This window comes from Anabrus simplex, chromosome 1 (assembly GCF_040414725.1).
Source record: "Anabrus simplex isolate iqAnaSimp1 chromosome 1, ASM4041472v1, whole genome shotgun sequence".
Taxonomy (NCBI): domain Eukaryota; kingdom Metazoa; phylum Arthropoda; class Insecta; order Orthoptera; family Tettigoniidae; genus Anabrus; species Anabrus simplex.
This window is the reverse complement of record NC_090265.1, coordinates 841,173,139-841,186,506: the sequence shown is the minus strand read 5'-3', so window position 1 is coordinate 841,186,506 and position 13,368 is coordinate 841,173,139. Positions and strand designations below refer to the sequence as shown.

The 13,368-nt window shown below is 37.0% G+C and overlaps 1 protein-coding gene across 3 annotated transcripts in view; it reads left to right on the top strand.

The window, feature by feature from the left end:
• LOC136857614 (polypeptide N-acetylgalactosaminyltransferase 5) overlaps positions 1-13,368 on the top strand; it is a 171,544-nt gene that overhangs the window by 141,277 nt on the left and 16,899 nt on the right. For all 3 annotated transcript variants that reach the window (XM_067136396.2, XM_067136397.2, XM_067136398.2), the window contains exon 10: positions 9,282-9,416. In XM_067136396.2, the coding sequence (XP_066992497.1) occupies positions 9,282-9,416 (135 nt within the window). The remainder of the gene's footprint in view (positions 1-9,281; positions 9,417-13,368) is intronic.

Below are 13,368 nucleotides of genomic sequence, written 5' to 3'. Positions count from 1 at the left end.
AAAATTAGCATTTCCAAGACTAACATGTTGTCATTAGGGGAGAAACCTAAGAGAATTGAATACCAGGTTGGGAATACAAAACTGGGACAGGTAGATCATTTCAAGTATTTAGGATGTGTATTCTCCCAGGATGGTATTATAGTAAGTGTGATTGAATCAAGGTACAGCAAAGCTAATGCAGGGAGCTTGCAGTTGCAATCAGCAGTATTCTGTAAGAAAGAATTCAGCTCCCGGACAAAGTTATCTTTACATCGATTTGTTTCCAGACCAACTTTGCTGTACAGTAGCGAGAATGATCGCTGGTTTTCAGTAGCTTTATCTTTGTTTTGGACACTTTATTCTATCTCATTTACAGTAGAACTAGTTTCAATCTGTTGTTTAGACCATCTTCAGCTACAATGATAAACATAAGAACCATACGTTACAAACTATAAACAATGATAAACATTCTATATAATAAAAGTACATTCCTTTTTCTTGGTGATGTCTTCAAGAATTAAAAAACACAATTTAAATGTCCATTTTGTAACATTATAAGATCTCTGTTGTTGTCCTGCAAATTTGTGAACACATTAAAACACAATAAAACCTTAATCTTCACTCGATGTTTTACACCAATTTTAATGCGTATTGAAGCTTTGCGCTACTCAGTCGTATCTTCAAATGAAAGTAGCCTCTTGATTTACACTATAATGTTGCCGATGGATAAGTGTGAATGTGTAAATCAATTATCTAATATATAAAATACATGAGGCAACAATCTCCCCTATATCCTTGTTTTGATTTGGATACATTGGGCCGATTGCAGAAACGATGACTAGTTTTAAGCCTTAGACATCGTCTACCTAAACAACGTCTAAATCATTCACGCTCTCCATTGCATAAACAATGTTCAGTCGATGTTTAACTAGACATCCCTTAAAGTTTCAGTTTTGATTTGAAAATGGGGACAAAAGTATCTTTCATGCAACTCTTTGCTTGTCGCAACCAATGAAATTCGTCGGTGCGCGCGCCAAACACCAATCAGCTGTTTGTCTTCCTACACATTACTCAAATATGGCTGAGCATGACTTGCCCACAGATAAGAGTATCGCTTTCAGTGCAAATTAAATCTCATAATATTATCGACACTAAAGCGACACGCCACCGTACGGGGAAGTGTAGCTTTCATTATAGCATTGTTACAGTGAGTGTAATTTACTCATAAGTACAGTAGTTTCGACAAAGAGAAGATGAATCAATAGTAATGTGTAACCGAGTGTGTTGTACGGGCCATATAGATGTAGCTTGCATTCTGCAGATCGTAGGTTCGAAACGCATCATCGGCAGCCGTGAAGATTGTTTTCCATAGTTTCCCTATTTTTACACCAGGCAAATACTAGGGCTGTTATTATGGCCACGACTCTTCTTCCCCAGTCCTCCTTAAACGATAATCACCACCACTTGCCTTCTTCTATCTGATAGTTGCCGAAAACCTATGCAATTTTATATATATAAAAATCCTATACAACCTACTTTTTAGTTTTCACTATTATGTGTATGTACTTGGCAGTAAATATAAGTGTATCTCCCCCGGTTGATGTATGTGACAGCCCTCAGACGATCGGGACACGTAATTGTGATATGTATGTAGTTGAAGTGACCTCAATTCCATGGAAATTACCCCATGTATATAATAAAATATATCGATTGCCAAGAATTGTATTCAAGTTGACAGTTACCGGACTGTCACTTTGTCAGTCTCAAGAAACAAGTCTCTCGTAAAACAAAACCTTATTTTATGATTATCTCCCCGTGCATGTCAAACAAATTGCTGTGATTTAGCAGCGGGCGACCCACAGAGAGGCCGTCGGACTAACCTCTCTTCCTGGAATCGTCTCAGCATGATAATACAAATTACATATTTCACAGTACATAACCTCTGATTGTGATTCATTCCTGTCATTTGAGGTTAAACAGTGGTCTCAGCAGTGTTTAAGCATGACCGGTTGAACATCAGTTTTAGACAGTGTCTAAGTGATAAATAACGTCTCTGCAATGCGGCAGCCATACTTGGGCATCGTTTAACCATAGACATCGTCTAAATGCCGTTTCTGCAATCGGCCCGTTAGTTTTAAGTAGTAATAGTTGAGTGTTGTCCAAGGTAGAAGTCCTCAAGAAATTTCTTGTTGTTTCATGAGTTAAATGCACCAGCATGAAAATGGGAAAACAGACCACGTTTTATCAATGGGTTTCCCAAACTTGAATTTTGTGAAAGGAACTCTACTTTCTCGTGCTGATCTTCTTGCCAGTTGGTTATAAGGTGACTCGTGAAACAACAAGAAGTTTCTCAAGGACTTCTGTCTCGGACAACACTCAACTGTTACCATTTAAAACTAATGTATCCAAATCAAAACAAGAATATAGGGGAGTGTCGCCTCTTGCATATTTTATACATTAGATCATTGTTTTTACACATTCACACTTATCCATTGGCAGTATTTTAGTGTAAATCAAATGCTACTTTCATTTGAAGACACAATTGAGTAGCACAAAACTTTAGTAGTCATTATTAAAATTGGTCTAAAACATCGAGTGAAGACCAAGGTTTTAAATTGTATTTTAATGTGTTCACAAATTTGCAGAACAACAACAGAGATTTTATAATGTTACAAAATGGACATTTAAATTGTGTTTTTTAATTCTTGGAGACATCACCAAGAAAAAGAATGTAAACTTTATTAAACAGAATTTTTATCATTGTTTATAATTTGTAATGTATGACGCATGTGCACACAATTAAAATTGTGTCTTACAAATACAAAATAAAACAGTGATACAGTGATACTGTAACTTGTTGGTGAAACAGAAAATACTACATGAATGAATAGTCATTAGGATAAGGTATAAATAATGAAACTAGGCACCACCTGCAAACAATTCTGCTTGATGCTTGTTGTTTAAAGGGGCCTAACATCGAAGGTCATCGGCCCTGCAAACAATTCACAAGAATAATTGACTCAAAGAGCATGACAGAACTCCCTCTCCCAAGGAGACGGTCATCAGGCTGACGATGCTCCAAACTTGCTATATAACCTTACCTGTCTACCCCTGAAATTAAATTTAGGTAACATGCCAGGTTTTCACTCCATGAGTAAAAGTTATCATACGCTTAACTATTAAATTTATTGAGAATAAAAGTTTATAAAAAGTCTAATATTACTCACAATAAACAATTACATCTCCATCTTGTCCACTTCACAAACAACTTAATATTTACACTGTACATACATACTTCATGTGGTTCACTCAACATATTAATTAGTAAGGACAAGATGCCCCAACTTGCTTTATGACTTAAAACCAGTTATTTGCTAAGTGCATCCCTAACCTAACACAACGCTCACTTCTTAAATCTTGACTTCTGAGCCTTTCAATTTGCCACCATATATAGGTTGGTTGGTTAATCCAAAACATCACCATACAGGAAATACTGCACCAATTCCCCTCATCTTTATCCAGATTGCAGACTGCTTAGCCTATTGCTGACAATTTAGAAGTAAGCTACGAGATCTTCGTCCCATTTTGACCTCGTATATACACTGAACAAGAAGTACCATCACCATTTGAGAATACTAAGTAATGTCACTGTATGAGGTATTAACATAAGACACCTCAACATGCTATGTTATATCAAATCAAATCTTACCTACATATAAAGTCAAGTCAAGTGTCTGCGAAGAAAATATCAAATTACATGAAGTGAAGAGAACTGCAGCCAAACAAGTATGAATGAAAACTGTTCACCCACTGAGTCCATACTGGTTACTGAATCTGAATGCACATCGGACAATGTGAAAGAATAATGACCCCAGTTCCATTCTCGCGTAAGTTTTTAAAAGTTCTCTCCACGATAGAAAGTTAACAAGCATGTGGTATTCTTCCAAGAATATGCAGGTAATGAACAATTGGGCTATAACTGATTTCATCAAGTTGTAATTAATTCTGTGAACCACATACATATTACCTCCACACTGCACATTTAAAGGCTGCCCACAATGAGCATTTCTGCGGTGAGGGAAAATCGATAGTCTTATAAAACATCACCGTACCCCATCTCTCACCAACCGCTCACAGGAAATGTCCATTAACGAGCAATGCATTCTTGACTCGGTAATTGTACAGTAATAAAGATCCCTTAAAATGCTCGTGCAGCACCCACTTCGCGGTACCTATTGTAGTCAACAGTAACCTCAATAGCAATAATTAGCAACTGTAACAGTCATGCACAATAATACCCGATAATAGCAATAAACTCGTAGCACGCACACATATATACAGACTCGCTCCATGCAGCACAGCATCCACCAAAATTCACTTGTTGCAACACTTTAAACCAACTTCAACTGTCTTTATCGATATAGTAGCTGTTTTCCCGGTTGCATAAACTTTACTGCTATGCCATGTGCAGATTCATACACAAATTCTTATATCTCAATTCAAAACTCACAAGAAATCTATTACTTTATATTAAAAATTATTTTATGAAAACTTCCTAACCTAAAAATTGCGAGTCATATACTCTTACAGTTACAATACAATTCACAAAAGTAAGTGATATCTGTCCAAGTGAAGTGCCATTAATAATATTTGTGTTAGGAAGTATGATCTTTGATATGATAATCCTAGTGTAGAATAGACAATATCTATTTCAAAAGAGCGCTAGGCAAGATTCTTTACAGGATCTGCCATCTTGGAGCCTGCTTTGCGAAGAACACAGAAAATACAGATATACCAACCAGGCGTGTCGAAAGAAAGCCACCAGCACACTGCGACACCTAGCAAGGAAATTGATAAGCGTGAAATCTTTTCAATATGCGACAAACGAGTTGAAGCTGTGACCTGCGATGGGTTATGCCAGCGATGGCACCACCTCTCCTGTGCAGAGCTACAACAAGGTCAATTTAACGCTCTTAAATCAACCAATAAAAAGAAGTCAAAACTTCTATGGTTATGTATTAGCTGTGAACAAGATTTCACCCTGTATAAAGCAGGAAAGAACATGCAGAGAGCACTGGAAGACATGCGTGCAGAACTATGAAAATAAATGAAATGCCGAAGCACTTTCCAAGCTAACTGTAGAATGCCTCAAAAAGAAAAGTGGACAACTAGACAAAATCAATATAGAACTTGATTACATCCCTTGGAAGGCAAAGACAAACCAAATGACAGAGGAAAGACCAAAATCAGTAGAGCAACCTATCATCAGCGAAACAAAAGCTACCATCCACATCTTGAACATAGAATATGTAGGACAAAACTTCGAACACCATTGCAATAAAAATGGTGAACAAGATGAACATAACAGTTACAAAGAAATAAATAACAGAAGAAGAAGTAAGCGCTACCAACAGGTCATCATAGGAACCTCTATGGACAGCACGATTCTTCTTCTTCTGCTTTCGGTGCCTATCCGTTTCGGATGTTGGCGATCATGATGGCTATTTTTGTCTTGTTTGTGGCAGCGCGGAACAGTTCAACTGATGACATATTGCACCAGCCTCTAAGATTGTCAAGCATGGCTGTACTAGGGTAAACTATCCGAAAGCACCACAACAGAAAGCGTCAAAATTTCCTTCAACAGAAAGGAATAGAAGAAAATATAATATGTGAGGAATTAAATTCACTGGGTACTTATAAATCGTTCAAAATAGGATTCCCGTATAGGCAACTAAAAGCAACAGAAGACTCAAGATTTTGGCCTAAAGGAGTGATCGTGGGGCCTTTTCTTTTCCCACATCGACACAGGGAATCAACCTGGAAACATACATGTGAAGATAAAACCAATGCATGCTAACAAAAAATTAGAACCTCCACAAAAATGCAAAAATTGATACCGTAAAAATTAATAAAAATTGCACCCCAGATTCATTAAAGATGTTACTTTATAACATTGAAGGATTAAAAAACTCCCTGGATTTGATACCAGAAAAATTATTCCAACCATATGATACAGTATTCTTAACTGAAACATTCCTTACCGTAGAATGGAACACCAAAACCTTTTACTCCATAAATCGTCACGCAACACAAAGTCTACGTGGCAGACCTAAAGGCGGTTTCACCTTGCTATTAAAAGCCAGACTGTCCCCATTGAGTGTCATGATGGAAACCGATACCATTCTAATAGTAAAAACAAAGCTATGCATAATAATCGCTGTCTACTTTCAGCCCGAATATAAAGAAGAAGATATTATCGATGAGCTGGCCACAGCAATAAATATGATACATCGGAACGAAAGAACCATATTAATGGGAGATTTAAACTACAGAGTCGACATTAGTCAAAAGAAATTGGATAACGTAGTCGAGTATTTTAAAAGCGAAGGCTTGATAATGGTAAATAAGAGAGACTCCAAATGTAAGTGTAAATGTGTGCAGCACAATTGATCTAGTCTTCAGCAATGTAAGGTCAATGCAACAGAAGATACTATCAAATATAGTTGCAAGGAAGCACCTACCAGTGGACACTATCATAAAATTGGAAAGAGTTGCAAAATACAGAAAATGAAAAAGAAAAACCCAAGAGGGGGAGAAGAGCTGACCAAATTAGATGAGCTGAAATGGACACAGATGCAATAACAGAAAAAAATTTGTGAAGGCAATATAGATAATGCCATTGCCAATTTAGAAAGATGTATCAAAGATACCGTCATATATAATAATCAACAAAATCGAAAAGCGAAACCCTGGTTTAATAACAGAGATCTGGCAGAGATGTGATAATACCCATGAAAACAAAAATGACATTGTACAAGTCCTATTATACACCATTTCTTACATACAGTCTCGAAACCACAACACTGACCAATAGAGATAATTCCAAACTCCAGGCAGCTGAAATGAAATTCCTACACACTATGATCCAGAAAACCAGGAAAGACAAGATTAGGAATGAGAAAATTAGAGAAGAAGTAGGAATATATGATTCTCTCCTCAATAAGATTCAGATATCAAGACTGAAGTGGTTTGGTCACATGAAGAGGATGCCAGTAAACAGAACTGCAAGGAAGGAATTTGACAGGAAGGTAGAAGGAAGACGACCCGTGGGGAAGGCCACGAAGGAAATGGATAGATTTAGTTAAGAGCGATGTACTGCTGAGAGGTCATGTTTGGGACAAGTTGGTGGAGGAAGAATGGTACAAGGACAGGATGAGATGCAGGAGGCTCATATACCACACCCGGGAAACTGGAGATGGTTTAGGATGATGATGATGATGTTATCTAAATGCATCATGTTACATGATCATCAAAGTTAGATCTAAAAATAATATCATTACTAATATTTACCTCCTTTCTTGTGACTCATCTTGATTTAGCTCCATCATTTATTGCTAATAACATGTGCTGACGCCTAGCACTGCCGCTGGTATGACGAAACAGTTGACGTACAAACTGCGGAAAGAAACTTGAAGATGGTACAATAGATTACGTAGCAACATGAGGCCTCGCTTTTGTGAATAAAAAAATCGACAGTGTCATATTTGATGCAAGGGGACGCTAGTGGCTAAAAGGATGTTGTGTTTAATGACCCCCAAAAGCCTCTTTTCTTTTTTCTTCTAAATCAATAAAGTAAACAAAGGCTGTTGCTGTTGTTCAGGATATATTAACTCTTTCCCGCGGATTGCGTAGTAAAGCGTACTGGAGTCGCACATTGTCTCCCGCGGGTTGCGTAGTAAAGCGTACTCGACTTTCAAACCGACTTCCTCTGCCATCTGTCTGATAAACATATAACTTTTTGGAACCAGTGAATTCCCTGCGCTTCCTAGATACCACTGGCATGCACGGAATCCTATAATAAAGTGCTCTTTTATACGTTTTCTTAGATAGAACAGACAGCTGACTGAATGTAAACACATTGCAGCAACATGGCTGCTCATAACGAGTTGAATGCGGAGGATATTTGTTACAAATTAGATCAATATGTTGACAAATGCAATGGTAGTGAGTTTGAAGTTGTAGGTATGATAATAAAAATGGTATGGGAAGCATTTGGGACAGGATATGAATCTGAGAGAAATCGAAATATGGCTCAGAACAGGAAATGTTCATTCAGGTGTCTCCGTTTAAAATATTAGGCCTACTTGTAAAAACATAATTATCAGTTTTAATTCTTCAGTTAATTCTGTTTCGGACTTTGAGCCTCTACTTAATTACATAATAGCCTATTCCAACTAATGTCAATTTATCTTCCAATCCCATTCAGTCAAAAATTGTTTATAGTTTGTATGTCCGAGAGGAAGCACGATTTGCTATCTAAATATCTTCATCCGACTGATCCTGAAAATGAAATAAATTGGGAGATTTAGGGTGAATTCCTGCGTTCTCTGCATTATCAAGAAAATACAAGCCCCATAATGTCCAGTAATTTAGACTGACTTCAAGAACAAGCAATTTAACATTATGCACAATATTGGATGCTTCCTGATGTACCATTCTGAACGGGGGGGGGGTTGCGTGTGATTAGGTTATCTCATTGTATCATTTTAGAATAATTATAGTGTATTTTACATTGTTACAAAATTTGAAACTGATATCTTAAGTGGTTTTTACAGAATAAATTATTTAGTGAAGGTACTCCACAACTATACCTGACAAGCAAATTATTACTCTAGGTTTTGCCCGACAGTGAGTAAAAGATATTCCGTGGGAAAGGGTTAAAAATTAAAACTTGGATAGACACCAGGACATTTCTAATACCAAGATCATTTCTAAATCCATGCTGAGTTTCACTCAAGATTTCCTCTAGTTTTCTCCAAAATCATGAAAGTAGAATCTTAAAACACAACAGATTTATTCCTCTTGTTGCTGGGACTGGGTATTTGTGCTTTTTGTAACATTCCTACAACTCGCACAACACTATTCTTCACAACAATAACACACAACTCATTTAGGGCAGATGGAATGTCTGCCACACAAGGACTACATCTGGCTGTTAATAATAGTAGTAGTAGTAATGATGATGATGATGATGATGACAATGGTGGTGATGATGACAATGGTGGTGATGACAACAACAACAACAACAACAATGGGCCTTCCGCTAAGAGTCACCGCTGCTTTCTGTTCTTCATCAGTTCTCTTTCCTCCTGTGTAGTTTGGTGCTCTGCTGCAAGTTCCTGGTCTATATATCTCCATATCATCCATAGTCCTACCTTGTCTCCTATGGCCTTGTGGATCCCTTCAAATATTTGGTTTATTATTTTTACAGCTTCTAATTTCTTTTTTCTGTGTTTCATTAGGTGTTTTCTTACACAAAACGACAGCAGATTATGTCTGATGACAATTGCCTTGATGCCTCGATGCCAGATGGTCCTGTGAAACTTGTAAGATGTCACGGAATGGGAGGCAACCAAGCTTGGGTATATAATACACAGGTCTGTATATCTACATGTGATAAAAATTATTTCCCGAAGTATTACTGATTTTTATGTGATTTGCTTAACTAGAGTTTTATTTTATAACTAGCAAGATACCCGTGCTTCGCTACAGTATTATACTGAAATTAATAATTGAATGCTTATTGATTTAAATATATAATCCGCCGAAATTCGCAATCTGACTCGTTTTCTGCGAGAATCCGCCAGAATTCGCGATCTGACTCTTTTTCTAATAGATTACGGCAAGTTTCCTCCCATTTTTCAATCTTTTTTCCAGCAATCGATTTCGTACTTCCCGGGTTAGGTCCAGGTATTCCACCCGGTCAGTTGGGTCCCTAAATCTTTGTCATCTTTTCCTGTAAGTACTTTAATATGGATCAAATCCTTCACGAGATGTGGCGTGGTGTCGTCTTGGGGGCCTTGGCGGTACTGAACACGCAGCCAGACTACATTCTTAGTCATTACCCGTCCAGGACCCGTTTCCAGCGCGGTCCGCACATTTTACGACGGTCCAGAACATTATTTATTATTATTATTATTATTATTATTATTATTATTATTATTATTATTATTATTATTATTATTATTATTATATGTTTTGGACCCCACAGCAAGATGCAAGAGCTCTACTTGGTGGTAAATTACATCTGCTGCCTTTGTCATTGTTGACAATGTGACCAGCACCATCGTCGCGCGTAGGCAAGTGTGCAGATTTCAGGCGATACGAATGACATACTGTACTTCCGTGCATTATTTACCTTATTATAGAGGTCAATCAATCAATCAATCAATCAATCAATACTGATCTGCATTTAGGGCAGTCGCCCAGGTGACAGATTCCCTATCTGTTGCTTTCCTAGCCTTTTCCTAAATGATTTCAAAGAAATTGGAAATTTATTGAACGTCTCCCTTGGTAAGTTATTCCAATCCCTAACTCCCCTTCGTATAAATGAATATTTGCCCCAGTTTGTCCTTTTGAATTCCAACTTTATCTTCATGCTGTGATCTTTCCTACTTTTATAAACGCCATTCAAACTTATTCGTCTACTAATGTCATTCCACGCCAACTCTCCGCTGACAGCTCGGAACATACCACTTAGTCGAGCAGCTCTTCTTCTTTCTCTCAATTCTTCCCAACCCAAACATTGCAACATTTTTGTAACGCTACTCTTTTGTCGGAAATCACCCAGAACAAATCGAGCTGCTTTTCTTTGGATTTTTTCCAGTTCTTGAATCTAGTAATCCTGGTGAGGGTCCCATACACTGGAACCATACTCTAGTTGGGGTCTTACCAGACACTTATATGCCCTCTCCTTTACATCCTTACTACAACCCCTAAACACCCTCATAACCATGTGCAGAGATCTGTACCCTTTATTTACAATCCCATTTATGTGATTACCCCAATGAACAATTGGATGGTCAATCTCATTCATATCGTTTATTTCAAATGTGTTTACATTTTTATATATATGCCAGGAGAATCTACTGTAATCTAAGAATGTTCTCCGAAGGAAAAGATGGCTGTTGAAATCGAACCCAGGAAAGATTAAAAAGGATCGGTTTATGATCAGAATAAGTACATCGAAAATCTACAGCCTGTTTCCAGTCATTCGATAGGGTCAGGAATGGAATGAATAAAGCCCCATCTAGCGGCGACAATACGAATTGTGTCCGGCTGCCGAAGCACGCCTCTGGCGCAATGATCGATGAATGACAAATGAAATGAAATATTGGGCAGTGTTGCTGGAATGAATGATGACAGGAAAAACTGGAGTATCCGGAGAAAAACCTTTCCCGCCTCCGTTTTGTCCAACACGAATGTCACATGGAGTGACCGGGATTTGAACCACGGAACCCAGCTGTGAGCTGTGGGAGGCCGGCGCGCTGCCGCCTGAGCTATGGAGGCTCCTTATAAGTACGTTATGAACAGTAAAATCAATTTCTCACACCCGCTTTTACACCTCACCGCCGTTAAGTTTATTTACTCCCCCCCCCCCAAAAAAAATAAAGAAGGTGAGTTTCTTTATGTTTAAAGGAGATTCCAAACACCAACGTTCACGTCAATTATCTTCAATTTTGAGATACAAGTATCCCCATAAAAATAATTAATTTTTTCACTTCCTTTCAAACTCCCCCCCCCCCCCCAAGTGAATTTTCCAGCAAAAAATACTTGTTTCTTTAATAGTAAAGGATCTTCTAAATACCAATTTTCACGACTCTAACTTCTTCAGTTTTTTATTTATGTGTCCTCATGAAAGGAATTCAACTCCTTTTCACTCCCGCCCCCCAAGATGGTTTCCTCCCCCCCCCCCCACGCGCTTTTCTTTGTTTTTAAAGGAGATCAAAATACCAATTTTCACGTCTGTAACAACTTTAGTTTTTATTAGATGTCTGTATTCTCATACAATCAAGTCAATTAATTTTTCAATTCTTTCACCCCCTCCCCCCCTTTAATGGATTTTCCGAGAATACGTGTTTCTTTACTTTTAAAGCAGATTCCAATTACAAAATTTCATGTCTGTAACATCTTCATTTTTGAGATATCAGTAGCCTAATTAAAAGACTTCAACAGCATTTTCAGTCACATTAACCCCCCCCCCGCCTCCACCCAAGTGGTATTACAGAAAACTAAAAATACATGTTTCTTTATTTTTAATAGATATAAATAACCATTTTCACTTCTGTAACATGTTAAGTTTTTTTAGATATAGTGTAGAAATTCTCGTTTTAAAATTTCACCCCTTTAGTTCCCCTTAAGTGGAGTTTCCAAAAGCAAATCACCTATGTTTCTTTACATTTACAGGAGATTCCAAATACCCACTTTTTACGTCAGTAACATTTTACGTTTCTCAGATATTCTGTAGATATAGTCTTTCAAAAAATTCACCCCAATTTGTCACTTCTGTTTAAACGCCATTAATTGGATATTCCAAAAACAAAAAATACGTGTTTCTTTATTTTTAAAGGAGATCCCATATACAAATTTTCAGTTCTGTAATATCTTCAGTTTCTGAGATATATGTATCCTAATTAAAGGCATTCAACCCATTATTCACCCTCTTACACCCCTCCTATTGGGATTTACAGAAAACAAAAAAAATACGTGTTCCTTTATTTTTAAATGAGATTCTAAATATCAATTTTTACATGTGCAAACTTTTAAAGTTTTGAGATATAGATACACTCATTTTAAAAATTCACCCCCTTTTCAACCCCCACCCCCCATTAATTGGATTTTCCAAAAAGCAAAAAAATACTTGTTTATTTTTAAAGGAGATCCCATATACAAATTTTCAGTTCTGTAATATCCTCACTTTCTGAGATATAAGTATCCTCATTAAAGGCATTCAACCCTTTATTCACTCTTTCACACCCCTCCTATTGGGATTTACAGAAAACAAAAAAATACGTGTTCCTTTATTTTTAAGGGAGATTCTAAATGCCAATTTTTACATCCGTAAACTTTTAAAATTTTAAGATGTAGACACACACATTTTAAAAATTCACCCCCTTCACCCCCCCCCCATTAATTGGATTTTCCAAAAACTAAAAATAGATGTTCCTTTATTTTTAAAGGAAATCCCAAACACCAATTTTCAGGTCTGTAATATCTTCAGTTTCTGAGATATAAGTATTCGCTTTAAAGGCATTCAACCCGTTTTTCACCCGTTTTCACCCCTCCTATTGGGATTTTCCGAAAACAAAAAAAATACTTGTTTCTTTATTTTTAATGAAAATTTTAGATACCAATTTTTACATCTGTAAACTTTAAAAGTTTTGAGATATAGGTGCACTCATTTTAAAAATTCACCCCCCTTTTACCCTCCCATTAATTGAATTCTTTAATTGAATTCTCTAAAAACAAAAAAAAATACGTTTCTTTATTTTTGAAAAGCAGTCAAAAGTACCAATTTTCAGATCTGTAATATCTTCAGTTTCTGAGATA